The 20,301-nt window shown below is 36.5% G+C and overlaps 1 protein-coding gene across 1 annotated transcript; it reads left to right on the forward strand.

The window, feature by feature from the left end:
* The first annotated feature begins 1,757 nt into the window (after window positions 1-1,757).
* On the forward strand, window positions 1,758-4,577 carry LOC104414705 (salicylate carboxymethyltransferase). Its single transcript, XM_010025868.3, has 4 exons — window positions 1,758-1,901; window positions 2,507-2,938; window positions 3,169-3,423; window positions 4,015-4,577. Exons 1-4 carry the CDS (start codon window positions 1,827-1,829, stop codon window positions 4,372-4,374), a joined length of 1,122 nt encoding a protein of 373 aa, XP_010024170.1. The 5' UTR covers window positions 1,758-1,826; the 3' UTR covers window positions 4,375-4,577.
* Window positions 4,578-20,301: the final 15,724 nt, after the last annotated feature.

The following is a 20,301-nucleotide window of genomic DNA, read 5'->3' on the forward strand; positions in this document are numbered from 1 at the left end:
AAAAATAAAAGAAATTCAGGCCTAATTAATAATCTAATCAAAATTTAGATGTCAACAATAATTTATATTAACAATGTTTCTAGTAAGTATCCTTTCTATTTATTTATTTTTTCATTTGATTTATTACTTTTTAATGTATAGTATCCCAACTGGTAAGTGACCAAATGAAATTCCAGGAAACCTTTCCTTGGAAAAACCAATGGGGGTGGCAGCATAGAGAGTGAAGATGCTGCTAGGCCGACAGTCTTGAGAACAACGGTGAACTCCCAACCACATATTCCAAATTCAGAGAGAGGGGCAACCAAAAGGTAAAGTTTCGTCTTTATCTTATTTTAGCCTCTCTTTCTCTTAAAGTTTTAGTTTAGGTTACGTGCAAATAATTTTGCAATAGTCATAGAAATATTGCTTCTATAAAAGAACTGCCCCTCCCAAAAAAATGAAATATTGATATTAGAATGATCAAGTAGAACATAACACATCGATTATCTAGTAAATAATATGTCTCAATCCGAATGTCATATATCATTAAATAATATAGGTCTGTCATTTATGATATGTTTAAAATAGTATTCTCTTTGAAAATGTCTCTAAGGACAAAGTTCAAAGGATTAATAGGAATACTAGGTAAAATTCCATAAAGTTGCATGGGTAAAAAACAGACATATTTGCATTAGATTCATATTGAAGAATTTTTGTGTATTTTCATGTGTCATGAATCTTTAAGAGAAACTAGTTTTTGAAAATTTGTGAATTAATAAAGGAAAAATCATTGTATAAATTATTTACATATTCTTTGCATAACAAGTTTGCAGACGTCAAGGGGAAAAAAACGAAAAAAAGAATTGTTTCTTAGTTTTGCATCACAGCTCACAAGAACCAGACAAATAAGGTTCCGAGTGCAAATTTGTGGTAAGTAATGGTCCATCACTCTTTGCACGAGTCGCGGACTCTTATTTAAGCATTATTGATAAACTATTTCCTTTCAAGCTTGGCCAAAAGAATGGTAAGATATGCATCCTATGATTTAGTTAATTTGTAAGTCTTATTTCGCATATGGCAAGGTGGAAATATTTGTTTCTCCAGTTGGTGTTAGGTGAGTTCAATATATTTAACTTCATGAGTTGACATAATGCCAATTGTTGGATCTTATTTATATATTTGAATGAGCATATGTTTTCAATTCTTCGAAAAACTTGCAAAAAGAATCTCATATTTCGATCACTCACAAAGCTTTTTGCTCCTGTTGTTATTCGATCCATAAGATTTGTGTGGGTGTGGGGTATCTCATGACTTCATAGGCCCTAGGTTAATGAATCTAAGACGAAATATTGCGTCAACAAAGAAATTCAAAGGCAAATTAATTTCCCTTCATTACCTTTATCCTAAAGTGATTATAAGAGAAATGATTATGTGATAGTTTTTAATCTATTATTAGAATAACAGTTTATTTTAGATTACAAAAAATCAAATAATAAATAATTATAAATTTTTACGAGACCAATTTCTTTAAGAATTTGTGACTCTTCAATGCATCAATAATTGTTTCTATTATTTGAATTTTTCAGCTAGTGTTCTATGTGTACTCGTTCATTGCACTCTTGAAGATAAATAACCTCCTCTAAAAAAGAAAAAAAGTTCAGCCACATACGTGGCAATCAATATATGAGGACCACTCCGTGCAAACTCAAGGACACGCGGGTTCCACACTCGAATTGGACTTGAGTTACATTCAACGTGGAAAATCGAGACAACGTGCCCCAAAACTGTCTATAAGAAGCGCCTCAAACCAATTCAAATGCAAGCCAACTAGAGAGAGAGAGAGAGAGATGGAAGTCACGCAACTACGGCACATGAATGGAGGAATGGGAGAATCAAGTTATGCTAACAACTCATTGCTTCAGGTACATCTCTCAATGTCCTGTTGTGGGCACATCTCATTTTGAATTCCTATGCATTAAAGGATTGATTACACACTCCTTTGTGATTATGTACCACAATTTGATTTCTTCCTTTAATATCAAACTAGGGTTCTTTTTGTTTACCAAGATTTTTAATTCTATATGCAAAAGACGATATTTTACCATGCCTTTCAGGACAATATAACTTATCTTTCAAGCATTCAAATTGTGACCCCAATTTGTATATATACTATTAATCAACAAGATTTTTCTTAAGATGAACGTACAATAAAGGGTATAATAAAATATTAGATCTTGCACGATCATTGCAATCTCAAACAAACACAATCCTATGATATTCTCATTGGATTAACATAGAAAATGCATGGAATTTGCAATACTCACTCATTATATATGAACCACTTGCATGTTCAATCAAGAATATATCATTGGATATATTCGTCAATATAAGCAATACATAACATTTATGATTTATTTCTCTGTATAGATCTAACTGAAGACAGAAGCCTTTTTTCTTGATATTGAGTCAATGCTTTCTGCTTTTTTCTCTTTTCTCTTTTCTCTTTTCTCTTTTTTTTTTTTGATAGAGAAAGGTGCTATTGACGACAAAGCCCATAATGGAGGCAGCCGTCACGGCTCTCTTCTCTACGGCCGCTGCCACCTTCCCGACGAGCCTCGCCATTGCAGACTTGGGCTGTTCCACTGGCCCCAACACTCTCTTTGCTGTGTCCGAGATCATCAACATCATGAGCAATCTCTGCAAGGCGACCAAGCAAGAGCTGCTGGAGATCCAAGTGTTCTTGAATGATCTCCCGGGGAACGACTTCAACACCATCTTCAGCAGATTCTTGCCGAGATTCCAAGAGAAGTTGAGTGAGCAAATGAAGAGCAAGAACGGAGCGTGGGCAACATTGTCGTGCTTCTTCAATGGCGTTCCTGGTTCATTCTATGGGAGACTGTTCCCTCGGGAGAGCCTACACTTGATTCATTCTTCATACAGCCTCCATTGGCTGTCTCAGGTAATGATTTGATCCACAGTTATATTTGTTAACTTGATGGGAAGCAAACTCTCTCTCTCTCTCTCTCTCTCTCTCTCTCTCTCTATATTTGTTAACTTGATGGGAAGCAAACTCTCTCTCTCTCTCTCTCTCTCTCCCTCCCTCCCTCCCTTACTCTGTTTTTTTTTTTTTGTCAGGTCCCACTCCCTCCCTCCCTCCCTCCCTTACTCTTTTTTTTTTTTTTTTGTCAGGTCCCACGAGGCCTAGAGGGAAACAAAGGCAACATATATATGTCGAGATCAAGCCCTCCAAGTGTGCTTAGGGCATACTACGAGCAATTCCAAAGGGACTTCTCAACGTTCTTGGAGTGTCGTGGGCAAGAGGTGGTGGTGGGAGGGCGTATGCTATTGACCCTCCAGGGTCGAAGAAGCGACGATCTTTCAAGCGAAGAGTGTTGCTACATTTGGGAGCTCTTGGCTATTGCTCTCAATGAAATGGTCTCCGAGGTACCAAAAAAAAATAGTCTCCAGAGTACTTGAATGGTCGCGTGCACATTAGGATAAAATCAAGGTTGATTTTTTTTTTATTGCTTTTATAGAAAACTGTAATATTGTACTGTACTACTTGTTGAGTTTCGTTATTCCTCTAGGAATATATTTCTTATTGACTAAGGTATATTATTGCCAATTCTAAAGTTCTAAATGTTTTTGCTAGATGACCTAAAAGATTATCTTGTGAAACTCTAGCCAGAATTTTCACATAAATACTTTGAACCAAAGCAATAATGCAATTTGGAAATCAAAAAATCTATGCACTTTCTCATTCTCAGGAAAGTTAAGAGTAAAGAGATAAATTTATCAGGAGTTTAGATTACACACTCATTCCCTCTTTAGTATGGTTTACACCCAATTTAAGTGAAATCAACACTTACATGAGAGGAATCACATATAAGAGCAGTATGCAATAGACACATTCCCCATTACCTAAACATGTAACTATGACTATTACAAAGATATTATACTAACAACTTATGATTTTACAATTGTTGTTTATTTTTGGTTGCAAAATCTAAAATTTTGTGCCTGGCGCTGAAGCAGGGACTCATAGAAGAAGAGAAAGTGGACTCCTTCAATGTCCCTATGTACACACCCTCACCAAAGGAAGTACGAGGGGAAGTCCAAAAGCAAGGGTCATTCTCAATCGATTGCTTGGAGGTGTCCGAAGTGAATTGGAGTGTTCTTGACACCAATTTCAACACTAATGTTGTGTTGGAGGATGAGGGATACAATATGGCCAAGTGCATGAGAGCTGTGTTTGAGCCCTTACTCGTTGAGCACTTTGGTGAAGAGATCATAGATGAGGTCTTCAAGAGATATAGGGCTCAAATTGTTGATGCCATGTCCAAGGAAAAGACTGCATTCGTCAACATCACCATTTTGCTAAAGAAAATCACGTAGATAAATCGCAAAAATCTCAAAGTGAACACATTACATTTATAAGGACGTTTATGGTGAAGTTGATATATAAATGTCACAAGTGTGTTTCCGATGATTTGAAGAAGGTCTGGCTGTTTCACTTGTATTACTTCTTGTGTCATATCTCGTGCTAACAAAATGCAAGAAACTTGCTGCAAGTTGAAGGGCTTGATATTTGGGATTAAGGATTTTTCTTTCGTATATCCACCATAATGCATTGGTTTAATTGAGCGAGTTAGGTGCTTTCGTTTTATTTATGCCAGGAAAATAAAACAAGAGAGCTAAATGTAGTACGTTTCCTATCTAGAGAATTCTGAATGAGAAAAAACGAATAAATCAAAAACGAAATTAGAAACTCAACAATACGAGTTTCCCAATAATGTCAACGAAGCATTTGAAAGGTTTTATTGCAACATATGGAGGTTATACCATAAAATGATTTTTGAAAAAGAATACTAATTTTAAAGGTATATATACTGTTGTATAATCTCAAACAAATATTTTCTTATTGGCTCCTAAATTTTGATAGTCTATTTAGTCATTCATTACATAAAAGATTAGGAGTTAATCTTGATTCTTGAATAAAAATATTAATATTGCAAATTAATTTAAGAATTACCACATCTCACGACCTCCCTTATGGTGCCTTTACGTGCGAGAGCTGGCGGAGGCTAATGGCTCACTAAGTATTAGGCTTAGCACGGACTCACCCAAGCCCATCGATTCATGACTTATGGTTCGAATTTTTAATATGCAAGCCAATTTCAAATATGAGTTGTCACTAATCGATTTAAGGTGAGTCAATTAAAAACCCAAGTGAAATATTGATAGAATTATTTTTCTCTTGTGCAACTAGAGAAACTATGATTGAAGACTTGATTAGACTAGTTAATCATTAATGCCCTTTTGGTATTTTATCTTATGTAAACGTCAAGTAAAACATCTATGCAGCATTTTGTATCAATCACGAATTTTAGGATTCAATTCCTTACCAAATTAAAAAAAAAAATGGACGAATTCTAGGATTCAATTCCCTACCAAATTAAGGAAATAAAAATTCATGCACCATGAGACCGTAATTGGAATAAGAAAATATTTGCTTTCAAAGATTTAAATATAATTTCCTTTTTTGGAATTTCTTATCTTTTGTTTTCTTATAAAGATTTTCATAAGTTTTAAAGGAAAACCACTCAAAGGCTACTTTTTGCATTTTTCTGATTTTTTGGAAAAATGTAAATTCTTTTTGGATTTTCTAGTTTTTGAAAAATAAAAACTATTTTTTGATTTTTCTATTTTTTATCATTAAAATATTTTTATATTAAAATAATAGAATTTTGAAAAGACCCGGGTCGGATTCCCGGATCGGGACCAACCTGGATCATCACTTATTGGCCCGGATGGGCTTGAGGCACGGGCGCAACCCAGGGCTCCCCTTTTTTTCAAAAGAGACCCAAGCCCATTTTAAACAAAACTGGGCTCACTCTTAAGAAAATGCCCAGCCCAAGTTCAACCGGCCCATGCTCCACCAGTCAGAAACCCTACCCGAATGGAGCTCCAAACCTGACCCGGTTTGCAGCTGCCAACCTGAATCGCTCCGTCGTCTCTCTCCCCCCACAATGCTTAGCACAGATTCTCCCAAGTTTTACCAATTGTAAGGTACTCAAATTATTTTACCTATTGGAGCCGCTGCCACTAATTGATTTTGGGTACAATTTACTACCACGAACCAAAAATTCATGGGTACGAAGACTTGGTACCTTTTCTCTTTATTTCGAAAATGTTTTGCATGTAATCTTTGCCTCTTTTTATACTATACCACTAATAAGTAAGATATGACAACGCGAGTAGGCAAATAATGAGATAATATCTACTAATCAAAACCATGAATAGGGGCAAGTTACTACATTTGTGATTAAAAAATGCAAACGGAATTCATGCATGTTATGCATGATTTTGCATGAAATTCTAACTAATTAACATGCGATCTATATGTTTCTTTTCATTTTTTTTTTTTTATCATCATGCCTAATTTAACAAAAACAAGGATAAGTCCTAGAGTCTTTTATTAAAAGGAAATTAACTTATATGCACTAGTCACTAAAATGACAGGCAATAATGATATGCATGCTATGAGACTAAACAACTTTAAACCTACATGCAACCTACACAATTCTAATGACATTTTATTCGATTTTTGAAAATTATGGATTATCCTAAATTTATATGTACTCTAATTAACATGTGTTGGCCTAACTGAAAAAAAAAAAACTTTAAATCACGGATGCCCTCAAAACTCTAGACATGTACGAGACAATGACATGCGATAATGATGCATTGAAATACACCTTATGATTAGAAATAATCACATCATCAATAACGTGCTAAATCAGATCAACTATTGCTAATCACATCATCAATAACGTGCTAAATCAGATCAACTATAGCAAGCCACGCAAAAATACCGGGATTCGATATCAGTGTCTAAAGGTCCAAAAGCCAATATACCTTGGTCAATATAGGGAAAGATTAAATAGAACCGAATCGGCTTGAGGCTTAATCGCATATAAAAATGTAATGGAGCCAATTCATTATGGAAGGTTAAACAACCACCCATATACCGACACAAACCAATTAAGGTTAGTCAAAGTAAACTACAAGCGGGGCGAGGACAGCTGATTGGGGGATTCGTATAGATATGGCTGAGCAGCCACACTTACTCAGTGAAGATTTCACTGGAAAAGCCTGCAAGAACAAATGAATACTCGGCGTGAGTTTACGGAACTATTGGGAAACTCGTCGAGTTACTAGTAGAATTAGAATTTGCTGGAAATTCCACTGGTGTCGCAAGGGTAGCTAGGAAATCTTGATGATCGATGGGGCTGAGCACGACTGATCTAGAATGCCGGGACTTTCGGCAGAGGCTCCAGAGGGTCGAGGAAGTGTGCTCGACGAAGTCTGATGCGGCTCAGGCTTGCTTGGCGCTGCGGCGTCAGTGGTTGCATCGACGGCACTCCATCTAGCGATGACCTCCTGTGAATATATTGAGCATTGTCGAAAGAAGATATCGCGAGAATGCTTGCTGAATGAGATGGAGATGTGAATCTTCATGAGATCCTCTTCTCAGAGCTAAATCTGGACAACAAATGAAATCACGAAAATAATTTAAATAATGAAAGGAATTGTACACGATCAAACTAAAAAATTGCTTGACTTTGCTTTATGTTTGTCATCAACCTCCATAAAGCGAGATGAACGCTGGATGTCGAGAGGACAGCCGATGCGAGCACTATCGTCCGTGAAGACGAATCAAGGATCACGACGGACATCAAATGAATGATGAGCAAATGATGATGATAGTGGTCGAGGATATAGTCGAAGAGTTTTCGAGATAGTGGACACAAGATCTCTGAGGGTGTTGTCCATGCTTTTTTTTTTTTTGCAATGACTCAACCAGTCCCTTTATATAGCGAAAAAAAACTTCCGTTTAACATTGGAAAGTCAGAACCCGTGCTCCTTTGCTTGTAGGGATTCCCAAATCTTAGCCTTGATTTGTCACCGCGAATTAGCACTTCGATTCTTCTCACTCATACTACCAGAAATGCATCCAACTTCATTCTTGATTTCGCGAACAGCTCATCTGATGAGTATAATTCCTTGATTTTTTCTCTTCAGATTTTGGATTTTGGATTTGGCCATTGTCCATTATTCTCATGGATCCTTATTCCCTCGGATTTTGGATTTGGTTTTCATTTCGGCTTCCTATTCACTTGATTTCTTGATCCTTGACAGGAAATTTGACTCCAAATTTATCAAGATTGAATATTTGTCAAAGCAAGAATAGCTAGTCAAAATTCCCATCTTCCATGCATGATCAATCATCTCTTATTTTCCTTTTATTTGCTTCCTACGCTGACCAGCTGCTTCAATTTCCTATCATTTACAGAAATCATCCGACCAATTCCTCCACTTAGTTGATTGAAATTTATTGGAGAAAAGATTTTTGTGATTGATTCGTTTCCTCCTTGTGGAAATTGCGACCCCTAAGCATCCAACCGATTTCCTTCCGAATTTCCTATCTTTCTTCGCGTGTGCAATTTATCAGTCCCCTTCCGCATATCATGGACGAGATTCATGGTCCCTCATTAGGCTGAATAGTTTTGTAAGGATTTTTGCTAATCCATATAACATCAACCGAAGGTATTCCCTTGTAAGCATGGTGATGTTCACTCAAATGAAAATTATTGGATGCGGACATAAATAAATGACATCTAAAATTATGCGATGTCAATTTTGCTTAGGGGTCGGGTTGATCCCTAAATTTTTATGCATTAAATGACCATATGTGAGGTCAAAATTTAGGTGTCAATACAAGAGAATAAGAAGTGAAAAAAAAAAAAAAAAAGACTTCTATTATGATAGTTGGTATTACAAATAAAGGAGACTTTCTATTTTTTTCGGCTAGTTAGAGGACACGGCCAACGAGTCCTATTTATAAGCATAGGAACACCGCCTTTTTCTCGACCAACTTAGACAGAAAACAATACATATTTAACTTTTAAAATTTCACCTTGCAAGCTGTTCTTTTGCAAGTTACAGCTGGACGTTCCCTAGCTCCGGTTTGTTGCTGACTTGGACAGTTGTTGCTGCCACTTTTTTCCTTCTCCGTTAAGTATTCTTCGTTCCTAAGCATGCGTAGGCTACCCTAGTCTAGGATTTTCCAAAAATGGATCACCTTTTAACGTAGTCCCTGCAAGTCCATACCTGATGCTGGAGAGTTGCCAGTCTCCTACTGCTGCGCTTGCCGCCTTTGTCGAACCAATCAGCACGACAAAGACATGTAGTAACCCCCCGACGAACAAACCTGCTGCGAATTACAACGTGTTGATCCCCCATAGCAACAGAGCTTCCCCTACTGTCAAGCCTTGCTCGCAGTCCAACAATTACAGCCGCCCCACTCACCCATTGACTTCTGCAATTTCGACGAAGCAGACCAACTTTTACACCTTTGTCGTGTTTAAATTTTCCTGCAAGTTCCTCAGGGTCTTTGCGAGATGCTGCTCAGCACCGTTGGTTATTGCAGCATCACCGAGTCTTCCAAGGAGCTGCTAGGCTTCTACGACGATGTCCCGTAATCCCTCGAGGCACCTACGAGTTCTTGTTGCCTTCTGCCATTGCCGGTGAACACCCTTCGCCGGTTGCCGTGAACCTCATTGCCAGTCACGATATACAAATTTAGGTAATTTCTTAAAATTGCATAATTCAAATATATCGATTACTTGAATTGTGATTATTGTAATCTTAACTTTTTTTTTTTTTTTTTTGGCCCTATCTTTAACTCTTCTCTCTCTTCGAAACTTTTGGTTTGCCCTTCTACAAGAGGGTCAAAGTCAAACCCCACACTTATGATATTAGTGCCCCTTGGCCGCACAAAAAGTGAAGAATCGAGTCAAAGATAATGGTTGGTGCAGTAAGGGTACCGTGATTAAAGGAGAGCGGGCCTAACATAGGAGGCTTACATGTCAAGGAGAGACTTGTTAAGGTGCATGCACGAGAGTATTAGGTAAAAGGAGTCCAATGTCGCGGATGCGATGTAATGTGAAACAAGTAATATATCTTACTTAGTCAAGAACTCATAGGGTTAAGCTTATGAATGAAAGTAGGTCCAGCTTGTCATGAATTTCACAAAAGTGAATCATCAAGGGAAAGATAATAAATTACTTAGCAAACATTTAGCGCGGAGTCCTCCAAATCCATATCATTCACAACTTTAGAGTTTTCATGTAATCAATTTAACAAGCAAATTAATTCAACTAGGAGTTACCACTAATATACTATGAGTTGATTAAAAATTCATGTAAAATGTGTGAGAATATTTTATTTGTATGAATCACATATATCATAGAAACGTGGGATTGATAACGCTAGATAAATCTCATAACCTTTCGGTACCTGTTTTTTTATTTCAAGAATCTTTTGCAAGTAGTCTCGGCCAATTTTAATCTAAAACCACTAATTGTGATGAGTGATCATGTTGGTGTGCAGACAAGAATTTAACAATCAATAATTAAAGTAGTAATTAAATTGCTTAGGCAGCAGAGAAAAAAAGACCGTGATGCTCGAAACAATTCAATGATGTGATGTATGCATGATCCAGGTTAATGCGATTAATTCTTTTTGGTTTTTTTTTTTTTCCAAATAAGCATGAATAAATGTAAATGCTATGTCTATTTGAGTTCCAAATTAACATGAGATGATAAACTAACATGAAATCCAAATAACTTGTATGCTATGTTAATTAACTTAAATGCGACCTATATGCAACTCTAATGACATGAATTGATTAATCCAACTATTTAGACTTTGTGAGAGATTTTTTATTTTCTTTTCTTAAAGAAATGAAAGATTAAATTCTAGGTTACCTAAACATGACCTAAGTGACGTTATCTAGGAATGATGACCTATTGATTCAATGCATGAGATGCAATTATTAATTTGCATGACCAAAAAGCATGTGGTACTAAATGACATGTAATATATGACATGAATGTGATGACATGGATATGATGACATGAATATTATGGCATGGGTATTATCTAACTAATTCTATATGAGATATGCATGTAAATTGTAATTTTCTTTTAAAGCTAAAATAGGAAACTACTTAAAGTGTACGAGAACCTAACTTAAAATAGAAAATAATTTGTATTAAATACTAATCTGAAGTAGGTAATTTATTAAATTACTACATGGTTCCTAAAATATGCAATTTCAATTTAGAAACCATAGGTGGATGCGATCTATCTTAGATGTAACATAAATTTTTTTTTTTTTGGTAGCTTTCATAAAAGGAATTTTTCTAAAATTAATGACATGCCCACATAATCAAATACTCATAACATCCAACGTAGGAAATAAAGATAGTCGGGAATCTGATCTCAGGTCTCAAAGTTGAACCCGAATTGTAACCACTCAAACGAGGAAATTTCCTATAATCTCGAATCGAATTGTGTTAGAATCAAACGACCACAATTTAGGTAATGTAATATTTGAATTAAACTTAGGAAATTACCTGAATTGAATTACCGACTCAAACAACAACCAACAGCGAGGGGGTCGCCAGGAAGATTGACAATGATGATAACCAGCAAGGAATAGGATGGGGCGACAAACAGCAACGCTATGGACTATGAACATCCCAAGGGGATCTTTGGATTTTTTATGCTCGATTACTTTGGAAATTGAAGAAGTGGGTGTCCCAGAGGTCTCCTCAGAATTTGAATGCATTCTGACTAAAATGAACACATATTTACTGACTTTGCGCGACCGTGTGTTGGATTCTCTAGTAGTTTGATTAGCCAAACTTTCTCCTTCAAAGACATACTTTCATATATTGTTGCACCGTCTCTATTGGACAAACTCAAGAATAATGTCTTAGCGTACTCTCTATATAATTCTAGGACAATCTAACGGTTAACTAATGCGTACTAAGTAAAATGTGCGTCTAGCTCCAAAATAAGCTGACGATAGCTCCAAAAAAAAAAAAAAAAAAAGTAAAATGTGCGTTGGAATTTTTCTGAGGGTCGCGAGAGACAGAGCTCCTACGTGTATGATTTTTCTGTGCTCTCTTATATTCTTTTTTTCTTTTCTATTGTGTATTGCTAACCCCTTTTGAACAACTTTAACTTCCTAGAGAACAATGTGTCTATATAGCCAAAAGTTAGAGCTTTTCTTGAGATATCCCTTAAATTGAAACAAAGAAGTTAGTGTAATATATTCGAGGGGAAAAGTATCAAAAAAAGTCCTAAACCTATCACATTGATACTAATTCAGTCATAAACTTTTCAATTAGACCAATTCAGTCATAAATTTTTAATATTGATACCAATTCAGTCCATCTGGCCAATTTTGGCCAGTTGGCACTGACGTGGATGTCAGTCGGTGACCGGATGCTGACGTGGCAATTTTTATGATTTTTTTTTTATTTTTTCGAATTTTTTTTATTTTTTTCTTTTCGTCTTCTTCCTAGAGGTGGCCGATGAGGGCCGTGAAGCTCTCACCTGCCGCCGGCGAGGGTCGCGACCCTCGGCCCGGTCTCTCCAGGGCGCCGGCGAGGCGGCTTCGCCCAGATCTAGGCAAGGCCAGCCTCATTTGTGGCTGGTGAGGCCATGGCAGCCATCACCAGGGCGGAGGCGAGGGCCACGAAGCCCTCGCCAGCTGTCGGCGAGGGTCGTGGCCCTCGCTCGGCCTCTCCCGTGGCTTAGCCCAGATCTGGGTGAGGCCAGCCTACACCATCAGAGCAGCTGGTGGGATTGCTCGCGGCTTTCTGCTCATGGAAGGAGAAAAAGAGTAAAAGTCGGTAGCGATGAAGCGGAGGAAATCGAGGTCGGGAGTTGGGCTAAGCTGCGAGCGAGGCGGCCCTGGGCGAGGCCAAGCGAGGGCTGCGACCCTTGCCTATGCCTTGGCAATGGCCGCCATGGCCTCGCCAGCTACAGGCGAGGCTTGCCTCGCCTAGATCTGGGCGAAGCCGCTCGTCGTTGGGGCCCTCGCTAGCCACCTCCAGGAAGATGACGAAAAGAAAAAAAAAATTAAAAAAAAAACATAAAAATTGCCACGTCAACGTCCGGTCACTGGCTGACGTCCACATCAGTGTTGGCCGGCTAAAATTGGTCGGTGGACTGAATTGGTACTAATATTAAAATGTTTAGGACTGAATTGGTACAAATGTAATATGTTTAGAACTTTTTTGGTACTTTTCCCTATATTTGAGATAGGAAAATAAAATATCTCTTTCATTCTCGATTCAATAGTCAAAATTTTGAGCTAAATATGACTTTTATGGGCTGGGCCGATTTTGTGTTCTCTTGGCCTTAGTCCATCTAATCCGCTTATGCTCAGAGCATTCTTAGATAAATTATAATGTAGCTGATGTGGACTCATTATTACTAAATGACAATGTTCCTTATATGCAGATGAAATTTAAAGATATTAACAATAATTTTTTGGCATGTAAATACTTATATGTTAACACCCCTCTCTCTCTCTCTCTCTCTCTCTCTCTACCACCCCCCCACCCCCCTTCTGTACAAGTTCTCTACTATGGTAATCATACGGATTTTGATGTCTCGCTGAACAATAGAGACTTGCTTATTCACATGCTAGATCTATCTTTATTTAATTTATTTTGATTGTTTTTATACGACAAGGGAATAGAGGATGTTGAATTTGGACGCACTCTGCCAACTAACAATATTGTAGTATTGGGAAATGAATTTCTAGTGTATGCTCATTACTGATAAAAATACAAAATTTAGAGATTGGCCATTGATTAATTTGCTTGATATATTCATTACTTTGTTTTGATTTGCTTTGTCATGAAGTGTATATAGTTCACATGTATCATTTGAAGCAATAAATACAATTTCCTTTCAACAAAAAAAAAATGTTAACAATATTTTTATTTACTAGTCATGGTTGATTCCTAATTTTTAGGCAACGAACAAAGTCATCAAAATTTAGGTATTGATATAACTGAAATGTTAATGGTTTGAACTTTGAACTCTTTCTTGGCCTTCTCTCGGATATCGAGTTTACGTCGTGGGTCTCCTACCATAACATGGGTCATTTCTCTCTGTCAACGTCCTGTAGTAGGTCAATAATGCGTGGCGTAGTAGGCCAAGTGAGCTTCCAACCAAGCGACGTTCACCATATAAGGAGAGGGAGACAGACATTTCGTCGGTGAAGTCGAGAGAGAGAGAGAGTACAATAATTCATTCGACAAGATCTTGTCCAATCGAAGACGAGAGAGAGAGAGAGAGAGAGAGAGAGAGAGAGAGAGTATACAATAATTCATTCGACAAGATTTTGTCCAATCGAAGACGTGATGTGCATTCAAGGAATCTTATTGTTTGTTTGGCCGAGGTTTCTTAAAGAAATGCGTGACCGAGGTTTCTTAAATAAAATGCGTGGCCATAACCCACACAATCCCTATCAATTCAGTTTCGTGCCTCACGTTGTGGTCGGAAAGTATCTGACGATATTGGCCTTTTGCTTCAGAGAGAAGTTCGATTTCGACTTCGACTTCAGATGATCCAGGGCACATTGATCCTTCCAGTAACAGTTTGCGTCGTGGAACTCACTTCCCTCTGTCTTTTATCGCCGGAAAACCTCATTCGAATTGATAAAATCTCGAACTTATAGACAACCTCACAAATTGATTTCATGCATTGTCTCGTCTCTTACTTTCTAAGTTTACTTAATTAACTTAATTATATAACTTTTCATAGTGATTGACAGCTAAAATAAAAGAAAATTTTCTTTTCATTAAATAGTGCCCTTTGTAAGTTATGAAGTACCGTTAGCTCATTGTTGACACCTAAATTTTGGCGATCCAATTATTTATTTATTGCATAGAAAATTAGGGGTTAATTTTATCCATGAAAAAAATATTAATTGCATAAAATATAAATTTAGGTGTATTTATTTTTATTGCATTTTTTGCATTTATTTATTGGACGGGTGGCGGATGGGTTCGAATTAGTAGTTCTGAGCTTTAACTTGGAAAGTCGGACTAAGCCCATGAAGCGAGCAAATTGGCCCAAGCCTCCCCCCTTTTTTTATGATCGGAAATTATCTCGTGAAAAAAATAAGAATTTGAAATTTTTTCGGGATATGAGAATTTTTTTCCGGATAAGGCAAGTGGAAAAGCAAATATTGTGTTCAGCAAAACGAATATTGCGTTTGGAAAAATATTATTCATGGATATTGATTTAGAAAAATTGAAACCCTAATCGATGGTCTATTATTATTCGCGTAGGGTTTTGGAGGGCCACCTAATAGAAACACACGACCACAAAAAAAAAAAAAGGAGGGAGAACTCACATTTTCCACGGGGAGAGTCGGCAATTCAGAATTTTAGAAGACAAACACGTGAGAATCGAGACGAGAGAGAGAAGGCACGAGGGGTGGTCTTCATCTTCGGTGCTTGACCTACCTCAACCCATGACTTTGCTGTGATCGTCCAATTGGCTTGCTGGCCACCACTCTACGAAGATACTGGATTCGCAAACGTCCAGGCTTGTTGCACTTCATCGTTCTTTGTTCCGAGTGCACCAAGACGCGCCACCCTTGCCAAGCCATTGACCCACGATCGCTGATCCACGTTGATCTTTCACGTGAAGATGATATAAGCCATATAAAAGAGCAACACTTGGAAGAGAAAATCTATGCAAGTGTAGTGGTGGCAGAAAGTACGGTGGGTGCAATTTTGAGCGGGGAGGAATATTAAAAAGAAGGAAAAGGCTCAATTGGATGGTTCAACTTGAAGACCAAAGAAGATCCTGAAAGTCCCTCGGCGAAGACCGACGCCCTACCTCGTCCTCGCGCGATTACCGTAGCAGCACGACCGAGTCAATGAGCTTTTCTCTTTTGTAAGAGACGCGCTCAGCAAGCTTTAGACGATTTTTGCGGTTTTTTTTTTTTAAAAACAATCAGCGGCCAGCAACAAGTTCGAACTAGATCAAAAAGCTGTTGCGCCAAGATTCCCACCCGTTGAGCCCTACCATGCCGAGCTCGCTGACCCCGATGTCCATCGTGAGCTCATGAGCCACTGCTAGTTCAAATCCACCACTGATTGTGCCTGGTCCGATTGCGATCCTGGTCCGATTGCGCAAAGTTCAAATTTGAAAATCAATGGTTAGATTAGATAAAAAAATTCGTTTTATTTGATTTCCGAATATTTCATTTCCTTATTTGAAATATCCGTTGATGCATAGTTGAAATTTCTGATGTACCGTCTCAATTCGCAACTGCACACGAATTTTTATTCCATCTATAAGGCTTTAGATGGAATAATTAATCACTCAGGAGTAAAATTGATATCTTGATCTTTTAAGGCTTAAGATTAATTTATTGATTTTATTAGCCAAATAATCAAGTTGAATTTCAATTTGAGTGGTGGATAATATTTTTGATGACCATGGATGGTTTGATGTTTATCTCTTAATTGTTTTGTTTATCCCGAAAATACAAAAAAAAAAAATTGCATTTGCATCATGTGGATTAGAATTGATTGCATGATAGGTTAGTTATTCTAAAATACATGTTTAGAAGGCATTCAGAATAGATAACATTTCGCTTTAGTTTTCACTTTAGTTAGATTTTTAGTGGTTTTTAATTACGAATTTTCATAAAAAATACAAAAAGGAAAAAAATCATGGACATGTCATGCAAGATTAGGTTCATGAAATTCTCGTCATCTAGTGATTGTTGCTAGATTTATTTAATTAGGACTTCCTTGTCATTAGAGTTAGGTCATTTGATTAATTTAGATTGCATACTTGTGTCATATAGTTTAGGTCATATTGTCATATCATATCATTTCATTAGTAGCATGCATTGCATGATTCTCATTAAATAAATGAAAAAAAAATTGAGTGATTGCATGTAAATTAGAAATCATATCTAGGAATGTTGATGTGAATTTTAATCTAACAATGAATATGCTTTCATTGCTTTGAGATAAGTTTTGCAATTTATTTATTGCTTTACTGGGTGTTTAATTGGTGGCGCACTTGCATAATCACCTCACATATTAGGGAAGTAAATTAAAATCAATTCAAGTTACTTGCCAAACATTTTTCAAAATAAAAGAGAAATGTACTGAAATGGCGTTAGAGAAATCTAGCATAATCAAGTCCCCGAACTCAAAAATCTCTGGTTCGCAGAAGTAAAGTAAATCTCTCGTTACTTTTTTCTAATCGGCCCACCGAAAATATATTAGTGGCGACTTCTAATGGAAAATCATTAACATGAACTTAAACCTAAGTCGCGAATTGGTATGGGCTTGAGAGAGCCCAAGCTAAGTTAGATTTAGTAGTCCATTAGCCTAATTTTAGGTGGTGCACTCGAAAATTTGGTCGCGACACTCATTATTTCTTATTCAATGAACAGACATAGTAAATCAATCAATGGACACAAAAAGCGTAGAATTATGTCCAACTAACAAGCTCATCCAGTTCAATCATTATAATTTTCCTGAGCATAAAAACGAAAACCAAGTAGTTATTAGCTCGTTTGAACAAACAAAAGTTCAATAGAGAGAGAATAAAGCGTGAACCACTCCCTATTTCGTCGCTTTCTTATTGTCTTCGTATCGGATGAAGTGTTGGCATATGATGAAATCTTGGTTCGAATGATGTAGATATATAAAGAATTGTCCTTAAAAATCGATGCATTACTAGTATATCATACTTGGAGTAGATCAGCATAGCAGTAAAGCTTTGAGTTTGGACGCAGCCAATATCATATTCAAATTATAGTGTTTCCACTCAAAGTAGCTTTGGTGGCAAGGCCCAACACCCTATGTATATAACCACTTATTTAAATGCTCACTTTAATTCATTTTATAATTGTAATCTATTCAGTATACTGAGCCTTGGTCGTGACTCTTGTTATGTATGAGAAAAATTATATTTAGTATACCTCTTCAAAGACTTTCGGTCTGCTTCCAAGCAAAGAAGCAGATCGTTAGCTGACAAATTCCACGTTAAAACTTATAATGAAAGAAGATGGATTGACAGGCACCATCCTATTCTGTCCGTTCTGTTTTTTTTTTTTTTTTTTTAGGTCGGAATCAAAAAGCTGGTTTTGTACCACTGGCTCTTCGCTTGATAGTTGTTCTTAATTCTACGTCAAAACATGAGGGCCGTGCCAAAAGTGATAGGCAACTTTTTCTTTTTTTGGCTGAAAAGTGATAGGCAACTTGACAGATGCATGACATGAGATTAGACGATAAATACTAATTTGACATTTAACTCCGCGAGTCTTTTCTTATCGACTAACAAATGTGAGCACCGCCTGAATGATTAAAGCTGAAGAAAGATTGCATGTAAGTCCTAGGTTTAGATTTTTTTTTTTTTTTGGATCTGAATCCTAGGTGTAGATTGATAAGGCTTGCTTTCGTTTTATGAATAATAAAACAATTAACTTGTTTTTAGTATAAGTAAACGTTTCTTAAAATGTTTGGGCATGGCTAATTAATATAAACATAAATAAACAGTCTCCAGTCACTAGTATTAAAGAATTTGATGTGGCGGATTCCCCGTTCAATTCATAGAGTCTCCAACTTATTGCAACCCTAAGGCCACAGCTACCGTTCTATATATAAAGCCTCATCTAGTAAACGTGGAATGGATAATATGCTTGTATCCATAAAGACTAGACGATCCAAATAAGTTTAAATCTCCCATGTTATAGATATGATACGTCACAAGTATAAGGGATCGGAAGTTCGTTAGCATTGAAAAAGTGGAGTTGTACGAAAAGAAAAAGAGTGGTGAGATAAAAAAAAAAATTATTCAGACAAATCCAATATATCTAGTTAGTCATGAGACAATTATGATTTTGATTTTCAAATTAAGTTGTATTGTCATGGCTTAAGCAGAATTTATTGATGCTTTAAGTTTTGTGTATGTTAGAATTACGAGTTTTAACTTTGACAATTGTATTCATTTTGTTAAATGATGAATTTTCTTTTTCATGGTTGCAACGTGAAAAATGTTTTAATTGTAGATGTAGTTAATAGAAATCCTACATTTGTTTGTATAGTAATTAAGATATTTACATTGTTCTTTTTACCATGAATGTAAGAGATATTTTATATTAACAATGTTTCTAGAAAGTATCCTTTCTATTTTTTTTTTCATTTGATTTATTACTTTTTAATGTATAGGATCCCAACTGGTGGGTCACCAAGTGAAATTCCAGGAAACCTTTCCTCGGAAAAACCATGGGGGGTGGCAGCATAGAGAATGAGGATGCTGCTAGGCTGACAGTCTTGAGAACAACGGTGAACTCCCAACCACAAATTCCAAATTTAGAGAGAGGGGCAACCAAAAGGTAAAGTTTCGTCTTTATCTTATTTTAGCCTCTCTTTTTCTTAAAGTTTTAGTTTAGGTTACGTGCAAATAATTTTGCAATAGTCATAGAAATATTGCTTCTATAAAAGTACTGCCCCTCCCAAAAAATGAAATATTGATATTAGAATGATCAAGTAGAACATAGCACATCAATTCTCTAGTAAATAATGTCTCAATCCGAATGTCATATCTCATTAAATAATATAGGTCTGTCATTCATGATATGTTTAAAATAGTATTCTCTTTAAAAATGTCTCTAAGGACAAAGTTCAAAGGATTAATAGGAATACTACGTAAAATTCCATAAAGTTGCATCAATGGGTAAAAACAGACATATTTGCATTAGAAGCATATTGAAGAATTTTTGTGTATTTTCATGTGTCATGAATCTTTAAAAGAAACTAGTTTTTGAAAATTTCTGAATTAATAAAGGAAAAATCATCGTATGACTTATTTACATATTCTTTGCATAACAAGTTTGCAGACGTCAGGGGAAAAAAGAAAAGAAAAAAAGAATTGTTTCTTAGTTTTGCATCACAACTCACAAGAACCAGACAAATAAGATAAGGTTCCAAGTGCAAATTTTTTATAAGTAATGGTCCATCACTCATTGCACGAGTCACGGACCGTTATTTAAGCATTATTGATAAACTATTTCCTTTCAAGCTCGGCCAAGAGAATGGTAAGATATGCATCCTATGATTTACTTAATTTGTAAGTCTTATTTCGCATATGGCAAGGTGGAAATATTTGTTTCTCCAGTTGGTGTTAGATGTGTTCAATATATTTAACTTCATGAGTTGACATAATGCCAATTGTTGGATCTTGTTTATATATTTGAATGAGCATGCATTTTCAATTCTTCGAAAAACTTGCAAAAAGAATCTCATTTTTCGATCACTCACGAAGGTTTTTGCTCGTGTCATTATTTGATCCATAAGATTTGTGTGGGTGTGGGATATCACTTGACTTCAGAGGCCCTAGGTAATGAATC

Source organism: Eucalyptus grandis, chromosome 1, assembly GCF_016545825.1.
Source record: "Eucalyptus grandis isolate ANBG69807.140 chromosome 1, ASM1654582v1, whole genome shotgun sequence".
NCBI lineage: Eukaryota > Viridiplantae > Streptophyta > Magnoliopsida > Myrtales > Myrtaceae > Eucalyptus > Eucalyptus grandis.

Excerpts from the sequence above, each read along its gene's own strand:
- LOC104414705 (XM_010025868.3), top strand. The coding sequence starts at position 1,827 with ATGGAAGTCACGCAACTACGGCACATGAATGGAGGAATGGGAGAATCA. Across the intron at positions 1,902-2,506 it reads CTAACAACTCATTGCTTCAG|AGAAAGGTGCTATTGACGAC; the intron begins GTACATCTCTCA and ends TTTTTTTGATAG. Across the intron at positions 3,424-4,014 it reads TCAATGAAATGGTCTCCGAG|GGACTCATAGAAGAAGAGAA; the intron begins GTACCAAAAAAA and ends GCGCTGAAGCAG.